Source organism: Lissotriton vulgaris, chromosome 5, assembly GCF_964263255.1.
Source record: "Lissotriton vulgaris chromosome 5, aLisVul1.2, whole genome shotgun sequence".
NCBI lineage: Eukaryota > Metazoa > Chordata > Amphibia > Caudata > Salamandridae > Lissotriton > Lissotriton vulgaris.
In genome coordinates this window covers 351,718,253-351,739,873 of record NC_141693.1, presented here as the reverse complement: position 1 = coordinate 351,739,873, position 21,621 = coordinate 351,718,253, and the positions used below count along the sequence as shown (strand labels likewise).

General features: G+C 45.1%; 1 protein-coding gene across 1 annotated transcript in view; it reads left to right on the top strand.

Annotated features, from left to right (window-relative positions):
- The window catches only part of DDOST (dolichyl-diphosphooligosaccharide--protein glycosyltransferase non-catalytic subunit), a 58,545-nt gene that overhangs the window by 10,895 nt on the left and 26,029 nt on the right, over window positions 1-21,621 (top strand). Inside the window, exons 3-4 of the mRNA XM_086921623.1 lie at window positions 9,476-9,562; window positions 11,247-11,350. Of these exons, the coding sequence (XP_086777749.1) occupies window positions 9,476-9,562; window positions 11,247-11,350 (191 nt within the window). The remainder of the gene's footprint in view (window positions 1-9,475; window positions 9,563-11,246; window positions 11,351-21,621) is intronic.

Sequence of the window (21,621 nt, the reverse complement as noted above, 5' to 3'; positions counted from 1 at the left end):
TCTTGGGCTTGTCGGAAGACAAGGCCCTTGCCAGCCTTTGGAAGTCCGATTTATGCGGGTTGTGAGGAGATTTCGCGGCCTTTTGAGAAGGCGGCAACCACCCTTGCTGAACAGCATAGTCATTGAGATGACGTTTTAGAGGGGTTATGGCTCTAACCAAGGCCTTGTTCACCGAAAACTGGACACCCGTGTCCAGTTCCTCGACCAGGTTATACTCCATGGAGTCATCCTCCTCCTCGTCATAATAGCAGTCATCATCTGCGTCGTAATACTCAGACATTGTATCAAGGTACAAAAATGAATGCCCACTAGATGACTGACGAAAATATTGAGTATCAGAGATACCAGTAAGGGGGAGTGATAACCCCAAAGCAGGCCCGAGAGAGGTTGGAAAAAATACCAAACTCCAGAAAAAACTATAGAACGTGGAGGGAGAGAGCCTGCCAACAAAAACCACTCTAGGCAGAGCCTATGCAACAATTATCAGCCAAAACACTTCACTGTGCTCCGGCGTAGACGGGGTCGAAAGTTCAGGGCTGTGGGCGTGAGCGCTGGTGAGAAGCGTTCCTTCACTCGACCGGCGTGAGGCGAACAGCCAGAAACCGGAAACAAGCAACGCGCATGCGCGACGTCGCTGCCGCTGAAACACCGGCTCGAGAGCGCTCGCGCTCTCCTAAGAAGCCGACGACCCCTGCTCCCACTCCACCAAAGCAACCGGGCACAAGGACGCGGCCAGGCGCAGGGAGGTGAACACACGCTCCCAGGAAGACACGTCGCCAACGGACGCAGAAAAAATATCGGCAATGAAACCGAACAAGAGTACACAAGCGACGCGCACTAAAGCACAAGCAGCGCAATATAAGGCAAGTGTACACAACCAAAGCAGAGCAATAACAAGTAAAGAAATGCAAGCAAGGTAAAAGTGACTTAACTGGCTGCGGAGCAGCAAAGAAAGAGGAAGAAAGACTGATTTATGGACCTTATATAGTGTTTCCTCTAGGGTCATTCCCAAGTGTTCATGGGATTTGTAGTTCTGTTTTTTGATTGGCTGCTGAGCATTTCATTAAAGAAATGAGAAAGCATAATCGGAGCCTCCTGTCCTGACATAGAATTAAAAAATATCCGTCCGATTTCCCTGCTGCTGGTCCCAGCTAAAATCCTGGAGAAGCACATCAACCAGGAGCTGGCTCAATATTTCACCAAATCCACAAAAGGAGGGCCCAAGGGAAAAATATTTATAGACCTTCCACATTTAAATCCCCATAAACCTATTAATCAACATACTCATAAAATGTGGTGGTCTTTTTCAAACAAGAAAACAGTATAATCTTTATACTGCTATGTACGCCCTCAGTCTCTCTGGACACTCACGAGAACGTAGAAACAAAGGCAATGTAGTTAGCGAAAGCAACTATCAAAAGGAAAAAGGTAAGGCATGAAATCAAAAGAAGGAAGAATCATGCCCACTCTAGGATCTTTTGGTATCCCATCATTGCACCGAAAAGCGTGCCCAGTGTCATCATCTGGGTGTTACCAAAAACAACTAAGCAGTGCTCGCTCTAGATTGATCGAGAAAGACACTGACTTTAGTTGTATCCTCTTGTGGTTTGCAAGAAGAAAGAAGCAAGGTGGGAAAAATATTTTTGTGAGTTTTATGTTTAAAGAATGCAGTGCATATAGTGAGAAATGTGTAAATAAAATCAGACTCCAGAACTGCTATGCAATACTAGATTGATAGTCTCCCGAAGTAAAAACCAAAGTGAGGGACAGTTATGACCTTTTGACTGTCCACGTGGTCAACATGTTTCAGCCATAGAGCAAGGGTATTCCTCTGGCTTTCTTCAGGACCTTGTGTTACAAATGTCACTGCATTATTATTAGGGCTCCCGGTTTTCCGTTTTTACGGATTTATACACATAAATACAGACAGAAAACTATTTTTCCATTATCTGTATTTAAATTTAGAAACGGAAAAATACGAGTAAAACTGTTCATGAATGAGGTCACCTTCTCGCATGTGCTAATCCGCAGTCAGGAAGCACACCTTGGGCGCACGTTAAGGTCCTCTGCTACAATCTACTGGCGCCAAGTGAGTCACTCGCCTCAAAGACACTCACTTGCAGTGCACGTTATGTTAAAGTCAGACGGCCCATTGTCATTCTAAATGTGATAATCATCTGCAGTCAGAATGACAATGGGCTGTCCACAGCCTGTGCGAGGGTGGGGAGGGGCGTTTGCATCCCGTTGAGTTCCAAAGATAAGTGCGAGCTGGCTCCAATAAAAATTTAACTCTTGGGGTTTATCACAGCTAAGCCCCCCAGGTGCTCTGATAAACTAACACTGAACAAAGCATGGGCCTTGAGAAAGCGGACATCGGCCCATTTTGCCTGCTGCCACCAGGCCCTGGTGCGGGGGTGCCAGCAGCTGTTTATACAGGAGCTGCAGATTCACGCCTCCAGCAATGGACTCCCAGTGACAGGCATACCTTCCTGAACTCGATGTCATGAGAGGCAGACAAGGTTCGGTCTGTTCGGGGAATCCCAGGCTCTTCCTCCCGTTGAAGAAAGGTCCCTCTGGGCTCGATCGAGACACAGAGAGTGAGGCTTTCTTCTTTCCACCCCTTGCCATGCTTCAAAGACACCTCAAACACAAGCCACAGAGATGCATTTTCTAGCACCGAGTTTAACTTGACAACAATGTATTAATTCTATTGGGGTTCTCAACCCCCTCCCCCCCCCCCCCACCCTCCCCCCCTACACACACACACACACTCAGACACACTGCTCTGCACCGATTGTTCGGGAGAGGGAGTTTTGCCCCCCATCCTCTAGGTCGGAAGTTGCCCTCTGCCCTGGGTTAACCTTACTGGAGGGGGGGCTAGTACCGCCTCCTCTATCCAATTTCCCATGAAGCTCCTGCCGGAGAGGGGATCCCAGTGACTCCCAGGGGTTTCTTCTCAGTCCGATAGCCTGGCTTCCAGAGAAGCGCATTCTTGGCATTTTTCCAAACCGTGTGGACATGACTAGGGGCCGTATAGTTGTACTTGCTCTAGGTTACACATGCTCCTGATAGCTCATTTACATTCTTACCTTACATGCAAGCATGCACGTAGTCCACAGCTGAAGCGCCTGCTATGTTCTGATTGTTTTTGTCAATGCGGTCTCATTTAAAACCTGAGCCACAGTCCTCTGGGTGCGCTAAGGGCTACACACTGTGCTCAAAACGAAGATCTAAACGAAGGTAGGCGACGGAATCCTGTCCAAATGGGCTATAAAGTGGTGATTTGTGGGAGCAGATCTCACGTGACACTTTAATTAATGATGGGAGGATCTGCCCTCCCTCCCTCAAACACACACATAACGGGGCATAACACCGCACGCTGCCTAAAGGGACGGAGTAGAAATACATTTAAAACAAGCATTTGCCAAGCATTAGGTCTCGCATTTACGAGAGTTTAAGTTATTGGTATTGTAAATGACCATGCCTATTTTTTGTTTTTAAAACATTAATGAAAGACATTGTTTATTACACTGCCAGTAGCTTAACCTTGCGTAAATGTGAGACCTTATGCATTGCAAATGCTTGTTCTTGTGCGGCGCACCAGTCTGCTCCTTTATGACACTTTGCAATAGAGGCAGCTGCCGACTTGACAACTTATGTTATATCATGTTCTCTACGTAATCTGCAGAAAGACAAGCATATAATGAGTCACGTCTTGCTCTGTGGTTTATACGTATATGGCACATCCTGCGACTGAGCAGCCCCCGTCCAGTGGTATAGGACGCAGCAGCAGTTTTGATCTGGCCAGCAAACATTGGGCCCAACAAGTGGACTCAATGCACGGCAAACACAGAGCCTCATAAAGAACCGCTTTTAGCTTCCATCCACCTCTTTTCATATAGACGTTCAAAGGCTCAAGCACTAATGGCTCCTCATCAGCTCCCCATTACTTTCAGGTCCATGGTAAAATGTGTAAACATCTGCCCAAGAGGACACTTCACCTGTTGAACTAAGGTCCCAACCTGGTTCCCCCTCACTCCTGCAGCACCTCATCTGTAAAGGTGTTGTCACCCAGAACACATTTTTGGGGGCCTGGACTTACTTTAATCCAGAGCAAGAGAGGGACATGCAATGCATTTCTTGTATATTATCGAAGCAGTGCAGCACTAAGTTTACTCAATGTCTTCAACTTCAAGTGTAGAAAGGCATTTTATTTTCACTGTGTTTTTAAGTTAAATAAATGTGGAAAAATACTAGCTGTAGCGTCGTCTTCTGAGAGTGGCAAAAATAAATGTGGATAAATACAGAAAAAATGCCCAAAAAATAAATACAGACGGAAATGGCAAAAAAATGAACACCATAAAACCGGGAGCCCTAATTATTATCTACAACTTTATTACATACTTGGTATTCAGTTGTAACTTCATTGAAACAAGTGTGATGGTTTGTTCACATCATAGCTTGTTTGTAAATGAGCCTCACCTCTCTCGACACCCAACTCAAGTGTGTATATGTGAGGCCCCGCTCTACCCGTCGGTACCTCGGCGCAGCAGCGCCGCTCTATCCGTCGGTACCTAGGCACAGCAGCTCGAGCTGCTATGCCGAGGTACCGACGGATAGAGCGGGGCCTCACATATACACACTCGAGTGGGGTGTTGAGAGGTGAGGTGACCTTCAGAAAACTCCTCAAGACCTGGCTTTTCGAGCATTAGCAGCATTCCCCACCCCAGCGCCTTGGGACCCTCACGGGTGAGTAGTGCGCTTTACTAATGATATGATTTGACTGATTGACTGCCACCTGCGGGGGTTTTAGGACCAAACCTTTCCATCTTCCCTGCGGAGTGTCGCATAGTTCTTCTCTGTCCTTCCTTATTTAACCTTTGCCGCCCCATAACAAAGCTGGTGCGTTCCTTCCGTTTCCAGTTGTCATCATATGCTGATAACACCTAAATCATTGTTTCTATCTCTGATGATTGGGAAGAGGTTGCAGACTGGTTCAGGTCTTGTATGGCCGAAGTCAATATTTGGATTAGAAGGAACCAGCTTAAAATGAATGGGGAGAAGACTGAGATTATGGTTTTTGGGGCAGAAAATTCAATCTAGTATGACCATTAGTGGCCATAAACCAGTGATACTCTTCCTGTGGCAAAAACTTTGGGGTGAACTTGATAATTCCTTGACATTTAACATCCAGGTCAATGAAATGGTGAGTTCTTGTTTTTGCATCCTTAAGACGTTGACGGAGATTCTCCCCTTTCTCCCTGAGGAGATATGGGTGTCTGTGGTCATTGAACTTATTACATCTCGTCATGACTACTGTAATGCCCTCTATTTAAATGCTAATCAGTAGTCGCTAAATAAGCTTCAGGTCATCCAAAATGCTGCTGCCCGGCTGAATATGGGGCTGCCGAAACACATCTCGATGAGGGAGGGCTTGAGGACTCTCCATTGTTGCCAATAAGAAAGCGGGTGACTCAAAGCCCTTGCCTGATAAATAAGGCTCTTCTTCACCAACAGGGCTCATGTTATGTCACGGATGCCTTTAATGGGAATGCTCCCAGCAAACTGCTGCCGGTAGGACAGAGAAAGGGGACAGTCTAGAGGTTACGAAAAGCGAGGTGGGTGGGAACAAGCCTACACAGCGGGAGCTGCCATGTTGTGTAACTCTCTCCCTGAAAAGATTAGGAGTCTGGAATCTTATGCCACTTTCCACAAGTGGGTGAAAACCTGGCTATTTCTATAATTCTTTGGCCTGGGTGACTACCTGGTTTGTTTGGCTGCATAATTCCTATCAGGGCTGTGCCCTTCTTTCTGGTGCCTTATCTGGTTACAGCGCTTCGATGCCTCTTGGTTTTATGTACTTTATAAATCTCAAAATTCAAGAAAAGAGCGGGCACTCATGGCATTGTAGGACTGCTTGCTGAATGTCATTGCACCTGAATAGAGCAATGGAGCAGCAGAACCTCGCAGTCAAAGCTCTCCTTAATGTTCAGCTCAATGGAAGGTGAAACCTGCATCTTATCTTTGGGTCCTTGTCGGTTCTAAACCTTTCTAACTCGTTCCTTTATGATGAGTGACTCATACGACAAGTACACCTCTTTGATGAGCAGAGGAGATAGTTCCCTCAAGGATCATGTTCTGACTAGTTAGTAAAGTTCCTATGTGACCTTTCTCACCATAAAGTGTTCCACTCGCACACAAAGGGACACCTCTGTAAGTCAGTCCTTTAGGTCTGAGATCTCCTGTCCTGTACTGCAAGAGACGTTTGTCCACCTCTGGAGGTGGACCTCTTCTCAAGAAAAAAGTGATGAGAAGTTAACATCTCTGCTCACAGATCATTTGAAGGGTCTGAACACTTAAGCTTCTGACTGTTCATTGATAAAACTAAAGTCTTGAACATGGCAGATGTACTCAGCAGGAGCCTCTTATAAACACAAGTAGCCCTCAAGTAGGTTTTGGGACCTAGAAGGCCCTCTATTTCCCTCTCAATGATGGTTTGAACCTTTCCTCGTTACTTTCCAGAGACTTAAATGAAGTTTGATACATGCAAGGTGTTTCGTTTACAATTGGGCTCTACAAGGAAGGTACTCTGGAGTATTCCTTTTTCCTGATCACGCTCCATACTATAGAGTGTTGGGTCTGAACATTGTTTTGGCCGTTCTGGTGAGAACTGTATCCATTTGTACCAATGGCAGTCGGTGTCCTAGAACTGGCAACAGGAAGGCAGGCGTTTTGTGACTGCTTGTACTAGCTATCACTTCAGTGTGTCATGATTGTGATCATGAGTATTATTCTCCTCCAAAAAAAAGTTTTTACTAGCGCAAGCAGCCTGTTAGCCGTCCTTCATTCTCTGACCTCCATGGAAGCAAGTAGATTGCGCACTCTGCATCTGACACCATCAATGATGTGAAAGCTCTCCTGAAGTTTTGTATTGCATCCGCTAAAGGCATTACCATTGCTTTCTTTTGTTTTGCTACCAAAGGATGGAGCCCCTATGTACTAAAAAATGCTCATGTTCAGAGGTGCTCCCTTCCTGTAACACATGCATATCCTTTCCTAGGGCAGAATGAGTGTGCATTCTTGGTCTGTATGTATGTATGTATGTATAGGCATTTATATAGCGCACTACTTACCCGGAGGGTCCCAAGGCGCTTCGACCGCTACGAAACCCTTCCTGGCTTCCCTGAGAGATGGTCCCTTAATGGGTATCTCCAGGGTGAGACCAGGCATCCCCGGCGGTCTGGTGGGGCCGTTAGTGAAGATGAGGCAAGCTAATGCCCAGAGTTGCCGAGTGTGATCGCTGATCAGAGTGGGCACCGAGGCGAGAAAATTATCGAGTCCGCTGACCCTGGTCCAGAAACCTTCCGCGCCGGGAATCGAACCCTGGTCCCGGGCCGTCCTCTGCTCTCGGGTCTGCCGCCTCTAACCAGTGAGCCACACTACTTCACTGAATGAATGAATGCCACTAATATGGAACAGGCCTAAAAAAATAATTAAAATATTACTAGACCTGTAGGTCTAGTAACTTGAATAATCTTCTCGACCTAAATTAATGTACTTGACCCGTAAAAGGGTCTAATTTTGTCATCTTTGCAGAGCCACCCTTTTCTTCATTATCACATATGAGAGCACCTCCCAGTATAAGAGTTCAGCATTCCTGGTGTACAAAAAAACCTATTTGGTTTGATTTAATATACTAAACGATTGCTCCATGCATAATCAGAATCTCCCCCACATATAGGATACACATTACACCTGACTTGCCTCTTAGTTCAATACTAGTATTGCCAACAGGGCTGGGGTAGGATTTTTTTTGCAATTCATTTATAAGAATTCATTTTTAATAAATATTAATAAAGCATGAGGTGGTAGTGCACCGTCATTTTACAGAGAGTACGTTTTCCATGGAAATGGCCAAACACCTTCCCACTAACATGCAGTTTTACTTATTAAACTATATAGTGAATTAAAACTAATAAGTTGTGGAGATTGGGTTTCAGCAAACATATTTATCATTTGCACATCACCAAGTAATTCTGTTTTGTTTTCATCCTCTAAAAAAAAAAAAATCAAATTACATTGTACATGTAAACTGACTTTTAACCTCTGTCTCTGAACACAGAATAAATGTGATAAGACGGAGTCTTCATTTTGTGAGTGAAAAGAATCCCTGTTTGTCAGCTCTCCACGAGTAGGCCCTAAATATAGCTCACCCTGATAAAATCTGACTCTCCATAGTGAGTGGGCAAGTAGATTTGACGAGGCCTGTGGAAGGTAACACAGCTTCTCTATAAACCTCTCTGTCAAGATTAATAGTGTCCAGTGTTTGGCAATGACACCAGAATCCTTATCAAGTATTTAGGAAAAACATATGAGAAAAACATAAACACGGAAAGTGAAACGAGCCATTCAAGTTGCCAGTGATTATTCTCGCAATCTAGCATGGACTGGACCCTCATGAACCAAGTTTTGACCACCCCATCGGCTATAGGTAACAGAGCAATAGTGTTAGTCCATATTGCAGGGCTTCCTCTTAGAAAACAATTTGCTTAATTGAATTTTTAAATGTTGTCCATATAGGGCCTAACTCATTGTTACAAATCGAGAACATAGAACTGCTGTTAAAAAAAGGGGGTGGTGGGGGGGGGGGGGGTTGTCAATGTGTTTACTGAAATAATCTTCATTTCTAATTTCCCCCCTTTTTCCAAAAGACCTTGCAGCTAGCCCTTATCTACTATTGAGTGTAGTGTATAGAAAGTAAAGGGGTTGTCGCCGCCTCCTATATTCCTAAAACCATGCATGGAAAGTTAATATTGACTTAAAGCTAGCTACCATTCAATATCCTTTCTTTTTGTCGAATTTTGCTTTCTTTACTCTCCGTCCTCTGCGTGCCTTACTCTCTCTGATTGTAGACTATAAGCCACATGCCTGTCTTTTCAGTCTCTCTTATTGCATTTCTGAAAATTAACCACACTTAACTCGTAGACCACGACCTCCTTCTTTGAAACCATATCCCTGCAATCTAATGAGGACTGATCTCCCCTCACTTATCCAGTCATCCCACCAACCGTTTGCATGAACTCACATACCCTCCACTGATAATTACATAGAACTCCAATTAATTTAATCTATTGCGAAGAAACTGAAGTAAATAAATACAAGGAAGGATTTCCGTGCGAGCACACGACTGATCCTAAAAACCAAACAGGAAGCACTGAATTAACCACAAACTTTCGATTCCGGAGTAGCATGCTACTTGCAAAATTCAGTCAACACCTCGTCTGGGGTAGTAAGTTCTATTTGAATGCAATTGCAGTACAACAAAATAGGTTAGGGTAGATCCCTCCCCACGCACATCCTGTTCCTAGTATCACTGAAGAAAGTTGATTAGTTACCCTTATGAGTGTTACTTCTTTGTTGTTCTTGTCTGATTTATGGGAGTTACGTTACATAAGTTGTCTAATGTCCCCTTCAGATTTCGGCGGTAACATCAACACAGAGACCATTAGTGCCTTTATAGATGGAGGAGGAAGCGTTTTGGTGGCTGCCAGTTCAGATATTGGTGAGTAATAAAATCAAGGTGGCGTTTGAGGTGAAGTCCCACTGTATATGTGTTGCAATGTTTGGGTGAAGCTGGAATGCCTTAGCATTAGAAATTGCACATTATCTTTGTGTCTGTGCAGAAATATGATAGTTTATTGTTAATGCTCTGTGTTCGGCCACTGAGAACATGATTAGGTGGTTTGATTATTTTCCTCACAAAGTCCAGTTCGCTGAAACCTTTTTTGCTGTTGTCAAATTGTAAATGTTAGACCAATCTGTAGCATTCTATTTTTTTTAAAAGGGCCACAGTAGTGTTTTTAAAGAAAAAACATTTGTGTATTACCTTTTGCTGGCATAGGCTTTTTAGCGTTGATATCGCTGAGCCTATAACTGCAATGGGTGTGTGAAAGGCAATTAACTGTAGAGAGGATTGACCAGGCATAAACTTTCCAGCACCTTTTACTCAAATGTAGTGTTAAAGCCAACCAAATTGATTATCATTTGGTGCATTTCTCTAAATCGGTATTCACCTGCTTTATACTTGGTGCGGCAAAAGTCCGAATCTAGGAGATTATGCAAATACTGCATTTGCATAATCTCCTAGATTCTGACTCCTGGGTTGCACATACTTACTCTCACTTGAATGTTTCATACATTCAACTTGAAAATGTAAACTGACAGAGGTGGACTTGGACAATAGGCATCACAGAATTAGAAAGGAGGTAAAGCAGTGTCTGCTAATGGAAAATAATCGCATGCGCTATCGTAAAAACCTAAGGCAAACTTGAAATAAATCTAGGCAAGAAATAATCAATTGGTATAATCAATATGTGGATACCAAAGGCTGGGTCTATTTTTATTTTTTCACTTTGTAGCCCAACATTAGCAGATCGGCTTTAGAGAGTAGCCTTGCAAGTCAGTCCTTCTGAATGCTGTTTATTCACCAATAAGTCTGATCTAATAAGTGCAATATTTCGTTTTGAAACGTTGCAGTTGGATTTTGGAACATAATGATGAATAAATCAGCCGTTTCTTTTTATTTATATACAATGTTCGTGATTTGCTGGAGAAGTTTTTACTTTTAATTGTCTAGAAAGTTGATATTTCATAGTGCAGCCTTCTGGCAAACTATGCTTATACGTTCTCCTAGTTTCCCAGTAAGAGAACAAAGGATCAGTGAAAGCTTTGACAAAGAATGCGCAATGTGTGATTCAAAGGATTGGACTCCAGAGCTGTTCTTTTAATCATGAAACTGAAGTCCCCTCCATTGTGAGGTTTCATATTGAAAAATTAGAGCGATTGTTTGAGTTGTAAACTGGGACTACCTTTTTTCTTTTCCTAACTTGAACTAGTTGCTGGGTTTTTTCCTATGCTGTTAAACAGGGGTAGTTCAGGTCCTGCATGGGGCTTTCTAGACCTGTAAGCACATTTGTCTGAGAGTGCACAGGCCAGAGCTTCTCTTGCTTAAGGCTCAGTATTACCTCGTTCTGAGGAGTTAGACAAATGTGAAAGCTATTTATTGGCTAATGCTCAATCTGTGACTTTGCTAAGAAGTGCATTGGAGCATGAAGGTGTATTCCTTTGCCATGAGTGTGATATTTTAATTTTCCTAACCCTTATGACTTGAGTCCAATTCATCATACATGTTGAACAATAAATCTTAAACACCATTCCTCTTTTAATATTATCACCCTCACCCCAAGGTGACCCCCTGCGAGAACTGGGCAGTGAATGTGGCATAGAGTTCGACGAGGAGAAGACAGCAGTTATCGACCATCACAACTATGACATTTCTGATCCAGGCCAGGTAAGATCCTTTCACTCTTAGTTCTGTCATCAACCCTTGTTGGACAGGAATGTGGCATGCAACTGTACCCTTTATTTTATGATGTATGTAGATCATATCCCTGTCTTAGGCAGTGGGGGCTGCGTTTGAACAATATGTTAAGGGCAGATCACTGTTACGACTCAGAGCAAAACTGCAAGTGATCAACATTTGGAAGATGGGGCACACTAAATGGAGCTTCTGAAGGTGTGTCCCACAGCATGACTGAGCTTTGAAAGGGGCAGTGTGATCTATCTTTAAGACCTAGCATAGTCAAGCTTTGGGGTCACTGTATACAGCATTATCATCAAGGTGTGGAAAGGGTGGCCCTCTGCATGATCATTAAGCTTTGGGGATTGGACACACAATTTATTCAAGCTATTATAGAAGCAGAAGGCTTGAACACATATTTGTGGTTAAGTAGTGCGAGGGAGGATGGGACACAGAACTGTGTTTGATCTGGAAAGGAGGGCTGATGCATTATTTATAAAGCTTTTGGGCTTACAGTGATCTCCAGGAACTTGAGCAGCAATTAAGGGACAGTTCGACAATTTTTGTTTTTATATTTTAATTTATTTAAGAACTCCATTAATGCAATTGTAGTAGTATAAATAAGAAAAAACAAATGCAAATTGTCTGCAGGATAACATGAGAGATCTAACGTGGTTGCAACATCATATTTCAGTAATCGTAAAAATTGTTTGATGGGTCAAGAAAAATATAATACTGAGAGACTGGTAATCCACTCTGTAGCGGTACAACTGAGGTGTAATCACTTGATCAAAATGAATTAGGTGCACAAGGGTATTGCCCTCTGATCATGGGTGTAGGTCAGACATATGTCTGATGCACCCTCCTTTCCTGGTAGCAGCGTCCCCCACATGCACTCCTCCTTCTGTTTCAAAAAGAATGTTAATTTTATCCACTTTGTTCAATTCCTTATACAAAATAAGCACTCTTCAACCATAGTGTTCTTGATGACATTTTTCTACAATTTCATTATGATGCATTGACCTTCATTCGAAGGTATACAATTTTTTGGTATCCCATTAAATAGTCGTGGTATCCTCAAACCCTTCCTTTATCCCAATGCATTTCGGGCTTTGCCCTTCAGAGGATCCGTTTATCCTGGGAAAAGGTAAAACAACGATAAAACAACTGATAGTCTGAAATGGAGTGCATAACAAATACTACTAAATCCAGAACCAATAACATTTATATTCTAAATGGTCAAAGTGCTCATTGGGATGTGAAATTCCAACATCTATCATCGTAAAGTCATATTGGTACAATGAAGGTCCAGCGTTGGTGCTTTTAGGTAACATGTCTATATAGTCAAAGCCACTGTGTGCTTCAGGAGCCATAAATGCCGATCCGACCAGGTGTATAAAGCGATGAAAACTCCAAGATAGTTTGAATGAGCAATCTTGGTCAAAACGATGGTGATTCATGCAAAAACATGTGCTTGCTTTATTAAAAAATAAGTATGTGACTGTGGTTAGGTACGAAGTTGAAACGACTTCTGAATGAAACATAGATTTAAAGCAGTGAACCATGTTTTCTCTAACTACTGCAAACTACTAAGTGCGGGGTTGCAAAGAGCCGCCAGAGGGGACCTAACTTTGAGTAAAAACTCACAACGTGACTGAAAAAATGTGCCATCACACTGATAGTTTAAAACAAATGCATTGTCCCCCGTGATACCAGATATGTTTGCAACAATCCAAGCGCCCATAGGGTTCAAGGAAAGTTTGTGTGTCTTTACCTCCTTTAAGCACAAAGTCTCTCTCCTAGAGTCTCCAATGGCGTTAATCTGGATCGCCATCTTTGTGATTTTAAATATCATGATGAGTTTGTTGAAATAAAGACGAGCTTGTCTGCTCAATGCCATGTTAGAGCAGCGTATTTCACTCTAAATGTGAAGAAAAAAAGGGACATGTTTAACTTACGAAAAGCGAGGTTAACGAAAGAGTAAATATACTGGATCCACGTCCAAAATGGTATTCACTAATGTCACAGTTTTGGTGTTACAGAGAAAACGTACTAAAATATAAATCTGCGCCATGTTCAAGCGGAAGGAGCCGTGATTCAAGGGGGTATTGAGTAATCTAACCTGAAACGGACAACAGTGGTATCAACCGCTCTGAATGTGACCAATCCCCGAGGTGACTGAATATGAAATGTGTTCATCTCGTGAATGTCCCCCGAGGGGCTTGGCGGGTGGAAAAAAAATGTCATGGGTATGAGATTATCATAATCTTAAGAAAGGATGGGTCTAAATAACATGGTCATGATAATCCCATAAAGATCACAACTAAACTCCGTAAGGTCGTTCAATCCTTTGAGTATTAAAGTTTCTAGGTTTTTGATTCAGTACATTTTCCTCCAGAGTAGCTTCTTTTTAGGTTTTGCCTAGCAAATGCGTACGAAGTACGCATGCGCTAGGAAAAATCTTATGTTTTGCTCTGTGGGGTCTGGTATCTGCCCCCTCCTCCCATTGGCTAGCTCCATAAATGGAGGCTAGCCATTGGGAGACGGCTCTGTCCGTCAATCCCGGACCAGATTCGGGGGCGTTCCCGAGAATTTTTCCCTTTTGGTGACGTCAGCCGAAAGCCTGTTCTCGGGAACACCCCCGAATCTGGTCCGGGATTGACGGCACCCGGAAGAAGTCCAGGTGAGTGCTTGCTTTTTTTTTCTTTTTTTTTTGCTTTCTTCTTTCTTCTTTTTTTTAAATTTTTTTATTTTTTTTTTAGCCCGTTCTCACCCCCTCTCCCGCTCTCTGTGTCTCCGGACCCCGTTCCCGCCCCCCTACCGCTGCCTCGCTCTCCGTGTCTCTGGCCCCGTTCCCGCCCCCCTACCGCCGCAAAGTAATTGAGCAATGCTGTGTTTGGAACGGGTGGGACGCCGCATAGGACATGTCTGAGAGAGGAACTTGCACCAGTGCGAGAGACAGAGAAACTCTGCTCCCCGCAAAGGTGTAAGGCCTCTGATGGGGCCTGGGGGGAACAAAGCTTGTTGGGCAGAGCAGGGCGATGCAAACCACTGCCCCCGGGCAGCAGGACAACTTCTCATGGACACTTTGATGCCAGCTCGAGTCAGGATGGGGCAGATTGAAAGAAGCCATCGCGGTGCCCACTTCAGACATAGCGAAACGCATAACCAGCCAGGCCATCAGAAGTGGCCCGCACTGTGCCAGCCTTCCGCCCTATTCCTTAGATGGTCCGCCCAGGACCCCGTGCGGGGGTGAGTTGTGCCAATCTCGGGACTCCCCTTGGACCCGCCACATTGGCCACCCTGTACCCAACTCAAATTCGTCCGTTGTTTTATAATCTGGTTGTGCATTACTTATAAAAAGCTCTGTATAGATTCAATTAATACACTTTCTGCTCATGGGCGGTGCTCAGGTGGTTTCTAAATTCCACTCTATATATACTTCCTAAAAGAACCCGGATTCCCAGAGCAGAAACTCACATTTCGGAGGGCCGAGTTCCCACGTCACCTTTAGAGGTCTCCGTTGCGCTTTCGTTCTTTTGAAACCATGTTCAGAGGTGTAGGAATTGTAGCTTTTCGGACGCGTCTCTTGTTACAGATTTAGCGCAAACAAAGGCTCGGCTTCTGCTAGTCCGGCCTAGAAATACAAATATTCCGGCCCGACACCCTTGTCTGGTCGGCAGAAAGTTTTGCGCCACGGCGGAGAGAGGCCACGGCGGAGAGAGGCCACGGCGGAGAGAGGCCACGGCGGAGAGAGGCCACGGCGGAGAGGCCACGGGCTCCCTCAGTCCCTGGGAAGACCCAGGCCTCGGAGACCTGGCAGGTTATAGACACACAGGAGACGGGGGGTTGAACTGTTGCCATTGGGGTCATTATCATGAGGTCTTTTGGGGGGCCCTCTGCAAGCAATGGACCCCCGTCCGCATAGGGTGACAACAAGAGGCCCCATGCGCGGCTCCAGGGCACCCTGCACTCCAGTGCCTGGGAACGTTTGTTATTAAAACACCCTAATAACTGTTACATTGGAACACTGATCATTTTATTTTTTAATATGCCCCCTTTCTCGTGTTTAGCCTTCTATGAGAGGGTTGTATCTTCACTGGTCTGTTGGAATCTCGTGCCCTCTCGGAATATGGCCCCCCCCCCCCACTGCTCCCCACTGAGACTTGGAAAGCCCCGTGGCTGTATCACCCCGCGATCTCCCTTCATAAAGGTCTGTAATGCCCGGAGTCAGCCTATTGGGTCTCTCAAACAGACCTTTGAATAAAACACACCCTTGAGTCGCATGTTTCACCCCAATACTGTCTGTAAATGCACATTAAACTCTTCTAGGCAGGTCTGTAAGTAACCACAGTCCTGCCCCCTCAGAAGGGTGCCTCTGTGTGCCACCTTTAATGCCCGGAAACAGACAGCAAGCAGCAGGCAGGTGAGTACCCCCAACGCACACCTGGAGAGCCGCACATCTGTGCCCCTGGAATGTTAGTGAATATATCTCTCTGTCCGGAAGGGCGTCACACCCTCCCCTGGCCAGACGGGGCACAGACCGGTCCCACATGGGATGCACTCACGGCCATATTTATCAGAAAGTAAAATGAAATGGTTTATAGAAATCAGACGTTAAAATGGCCCCCTGGAGACCAGTGTGCAACATCAAAGATGCTCACGGGAACAGGGTGGTCACGTTGAAGGCAACAACTGCACCCCAAACTTTGTGCTCAGAATGTCTGATCTCGGGCATCCGTGTAAGGTGACTGCCCCAGAAGGAATCCCACTTCGCACTCCAAGTCCTGTAGAGCGTGAATGCGGCACTGGAAGGGTCCTGGATGGCCTATAAGGCGAGGTCCACTCCACGCCAACACTCCGGGGCATTGTGACAGCGACTAGACTTCAAATACCCATCAATGAATCGAAGGTGTAAGCGGTGCCAATGTCCTCCCTACCACAGTTCACCCCATAATGCCTGCCCTTCAGTGCCCACGGGTGGACTGTGGGTTCTCTCAATGACCCACACCGTGCGTACTGCGGTTTCATACCCCTATAAAGTCTGAAAATGCCACCTCGAGGCACACAAGCTATTGGCATTGTAAATGATAATGCCATTTATTTATGTTTAAAAAAAACATAAATAAAAATGTCAAGAGCAATGCCAATAGCTCTAACTTTAACAAAGGCAAAACCATTGCATTGTAAATGCTTGTTGCTTTTTGTTGTCGATGCCTTACTCCATTTGAAAAATCTCCAGAACTGTAAATCTCAATTGACTGACGTTTTCCCCATCGGTGTTGAAAAGTAAGGCCCCTGTAGATTTCTCATTTCTTGCATGAATGCTGCTTTTATGTTCAATTAATCAGGTTTTTATTTTTTGTTCAGTCTTGCCTACATAGACTAGACCACAGGGGCATTTCAGTAAGTAAACAACATTTTTAAGCACACGCGACGGTGGGATACAATTTCATCTTGGTCCCTTGAGACACGTGGGTGCTGCCTTTTAAGGTATTGCAACTTCCACAATGTAGACAAACAATGTTGCCCTTATGAACTGTAGTACCTTTTTGTTAATCTTTTTTTGTAGAACCGCTTTAAAGTTCTTCGATCTTTGATATGCGAACAATGGTGGCTCATTGAAAATACATCTCAATTCATTTTCAGTCTGAAGCATAGGCCAGTATGACTTAAACTTGCCCATTTTTTCCTCACATTTAGAGTGAAATATGCCGCCCTAACATGGCGTTGAGCAGAATAGCTGCACTTGAAATCTAGTCCACTTTCTTACTTTTGACACATTCATCACAATATTTAAACGCACAAAGATGCGATCTATATGAACGCTATCAGAGACTCTATATAAGAGACTTCACGCTTTAGAGAGGTAAGGACGCACATGAACTTTCCTTGAACCCTATTGGCGCTTGGATTGTTGTATGCATATTGGGCATCATGGATGACAATGCATTACTATTAAACTATCAGAGTGTAAGGACACATTTTCTGGCTCACATTTTGAGTTTTTCTTCTAGTTAGATCCACTCTGGGGGCTCTTTCTAACCCTGTACCTAGTACTTTGGACCGTTGGAGGAAACCTGGTTCACTGCTTTAATGCTATATTTCCCTCTGAGGTAATTTAAACTTCGTGCCTAACCACTGGCATGTACCGTCTTTTTTTTAAATTTTATTTTTTTATTTTATTTATTACATCGAACAATGTTTTTGATGAATCGCCATCGTTTTGATGAAGATTGCTCATCCAAGTCATCTTGGAGGTCGCATCTGTTTATTCACCTGTTCGAATTGGCCTTTATGGTTCCTGAAGCACGTAGGTGCTTTGACTAGTAGACCCACTACCTAAAAGCCCAACAGCTAGACCTTCCCTGTACAATTATGACTTTACGACGGTTCACATAGCTGTTGGAATTTCCCCTCATAATGAGCCCCATGACCATTTAAACAATATAAATTTTAAGGGTTCTGGATTTAGTAGTATGTTTTGCACTCCATTTCAGAGTATCAGTTTACTTTTTGTTTCACCATCACCCAGGATAAATGTACCCCCGAAGAAGGGCATATCCCCAAAATGCATTGGGTTAAAGGAAGTGTATGAGTATACCATGACTATTCAATGGGATGGCCAAATATTGTATACCTTTTGAATGAAGACCACTGCATCGTGATGATAAATTAAATGAACAGCACTACGATTGAAGAGTGATTTAAAAACAAAATGTATTTTTTTTGAATAAGGAATTGAACAAAGAGTAGTAAAATTCACACTGGTATTTTTAACTCCCAAAGAGGAATGCATTTGGGGACGCCACTCCCAAGAAGGAAGGGTGCATCTGACTTACAAGTGAAATATAATGCACCTATTCATCGAAGTGTACAGTCCTTTTTCCGGTGATAGTGATCTTTAGGGAAAAAACATCCTGTGCAGAGCTTATTATAGTCTTTACGTTGAATTCTGACCAAGACATTGTCCAGTGGTGTAGCTGTACATTTCTGCAGGCATGTGGCTTGAGATCATTGGAGTAACATCCGTATTGGACAGACGCGATGCTGGGGAATTGTTCTTGACGCATCGCCCGATCGCGCTCGGGCTGCAGGGACAACACAAGCTGTATGGAACTGCTGAATGGGTTCCTGGCTCGAAACAAAGCCCCGCCTCGCGCCCGCACTTAAAGCAGCAGCAGTAAGAACTGAGGCTGTAATCTATGTGCCTGTCTTCAGTGCCATAAGAGCTTACTCTTTGAAAATGCGTCCAAACTATGGCACAACCACGATTTTATTTCCTCGCCCATTTTAGTCTCAATTTGCCCTCTGGCTGCCCAGTCACTCCACCTCGGAAAATGGCAGCACATTGAAATGCTAATAGAAAGAGGACTGAACAACAACAGAAACAAACAAGTGTCCACTGCTGTACCCAACCAGGCTGGTTCAGCAGTGGTAATAGACAGAGGACTGCACCCTCTCAACAATCAATGGTCACCCGGAACCATATTCGCTCTGGTGGCGGCCATCTTTAAGTGGCCCTGACCTACCATAGTCATCCAAAAAAAAAAAAGAGAGAGGCTGTTGGAACGTGGAAAGCTCCAGGAATCTTGTCTCCCTTCAACCCGGCCAAACTATTACCTCTGTAAGTTACTATCCCAACTCTAAGGACATATAGGTTCTTCGGATTCCGACCCAGGTCGCGCTTTAGTGCCCAACCCGTGTCAACATGGTTGATCCTGGCCTGACTGCTACTGGATTAAACACATACACCCTAGTTTACCCCCTTACCCGCTCCAAAACAGCCACGGAAAACTTCAAGCACCTCACCATGAAAAACCACCCTGAGACTCTGATCTCTGACTTACGCTTCAGTGCAGACATCGACACAGTCATCAACAACCTTGTTTTCTACTCCAGAAGAACCCCTCTTGGCGCAATACCCTTGAGCACCTCCTTAATGTACATTCAACCAGGAACATTCCCTACGGCACTAAACTCTCAATAGTGCCCTCCGCAACCCTGCGAGCTGACCTTACCATCACCCTCTACAATAGCGGCATTGTATTGGTCCAAGCCTCAACCAAAAACCTCAATAAATTTGGAGACCTCTTTACCCTCTTCAGAAACAATGTGCATGACACTAGCCGGGTGACCAACACCCACTGCGACAACATTCCGACCTGCCCGCCCAGTATATCTAACCGCCCACCAACCACCTCTCGAAGGTTCTCCAACACTACTCCTCCCAACCCCTCCAGTCCGTTTACCGGCCCTGCATACACTTTGGCCCCGAGACCCCTGGTCCCCTGCCCTCCCTCCCCCCTATAGTACCGGAGGTCTCTTATACAGTACACCCTAACCTCCTCAGCTCATCTATCGGCCCTGCTAACGCAATCATCCAGAAACACCTGGTCTCCTCCCATCTAGCTCCCCATTCGGACTCTGAGACTGGTAATCCTCCAATGTCCTATGATGGAGGTCAAGCTAACCCTGCTAGCCCACAAATCACCCCCCTAATGCTCCCAATACAGCCCAGCCTAAACCTCCCAGTACCCCTATCACGCCTCCTCCCATCACAGCCCATTCTAACCCTCACTCTATCGCACCTGCTCCCATCCTAACCCTCCCAGTACCCCTTTCACGCCTGCTCCCATCATAGCCCAGTCTAACCCTCAAGGCACCCCTACCGCGCCCCCCCGTATGTGGATATCGATACTCTGCACTCCAGAGCCACCAAAATAATCCAGAGCATCCATTTCTCCATCCTGGTTCTAACAAACCTCCTCCACCTCGCTGAACTCTCCTTCGCCAGCCTCAAGCCCCGGTTGAGCTCCACTTCCCCACCTACTATAGAGCTCCCCAAACACCCTCTACCTCTATCCCTGAGCCACCTTCGCAAGCACCCCTGCCACCTATCAGGATGAAACCCTAGCGCTTGCCCTCTCCTATAACCCTCCCCTCGCCTCACCAAATCCACTAGACCTCACTGAAAAAGAAATCCTCGCCATCCTACAGGACCACAATGCAGCCCCAGTCACCCTGTGTCCCTCTGGTATGAATGAACAACAACCCATCGGCACGGTCGCTATCAACCCTTGCAGATCTGCCACCCTCTGCAACAGAAGTGTAACTAGAAGCAATCTAACGCCTATACTCCTGTCTTCTCTGAGCCCCCCCCCCCCCCCCCCCCCCCCCTCACGTCAACGCCATTAAAGACCTCCTGATCGATCAAGCCCTGACACAATCCTGTTTACTTCCAACCCATTCGAAAGGAGCCACTCTTGACTGGATCATTGCTAAGGAAAAAACCGTCAAGCTTATCTCAATAGACCCCTATGACTGGTCCGACCACCACGCCATTGCCTTCCTACTTCCATGCTCCCTCAAGACAAGGGCCCCCCAGCCGGTGCTTTCTAAACGATGGGCCAGAGACACTAAGAACCTTGACCACAAGGAACTCTAGGCTAGGTGCAAATCTGACCTCCCTCCTCCCCCGCAAATATCCACGGTCAATGACCTCAACGGTCACTACTCAGCTACTATGTCCAACATTCTGGATGGCCTGGCCCCTTTAAAATAAAAAATAACTCAAATTAAAGATAGAAACCCCTGGCTCACTGGATCCCTCAACATTGAGAGGAGATCCCTCCGACAAGCCGAAACAAACTGGAGACAGCACCCCTCTGCCACTCACTTAAAACTTCTCCGCCAGGCCAGAAATACATACAACAAGAACATCCTCAACTCAAAAAAATAATTCTTCAGAGCGGAACTGGGGAACGCTCAGAACAGGCCCAGCAAACTCTTCAAACTGGTCAAACACCAATCCAACAAATTCGCCAAAACATCAAAAGAAAACATCAAGTCTCTAATTTCATCTGAGGAATTCTCCTCGTTTTTTATGGACAAAATTAAAAGCTTAGGTAACGAACTTAGCTCCGCCTCATTCTCTCTAACCCCCCTGACCTGCCTCCTCCACCCACACCGCCCCAATAGGCCTCACCCAAGAACCAAGCACCGTGGACCAACTTCACACTCTACGACGAGGACTCTGTCTCCAAAATTCTATCTACCTTAAAGCCGAACAACCACTTCAACGACCTGCTCCCCTCCAAATGCCTAGCTACCGTCGCCTAATCCATTTTCCCTAGCTGGACCACGATAATTATTGCCTCCCGGCAGGGGTCAATTCCTGACTCCTGAAAGTGGGCCAAGTCCTCCCCATTTTGAAAAGGCCATCTCTGGATCCAGCCTCACCTGACCATTCCAGACCAATT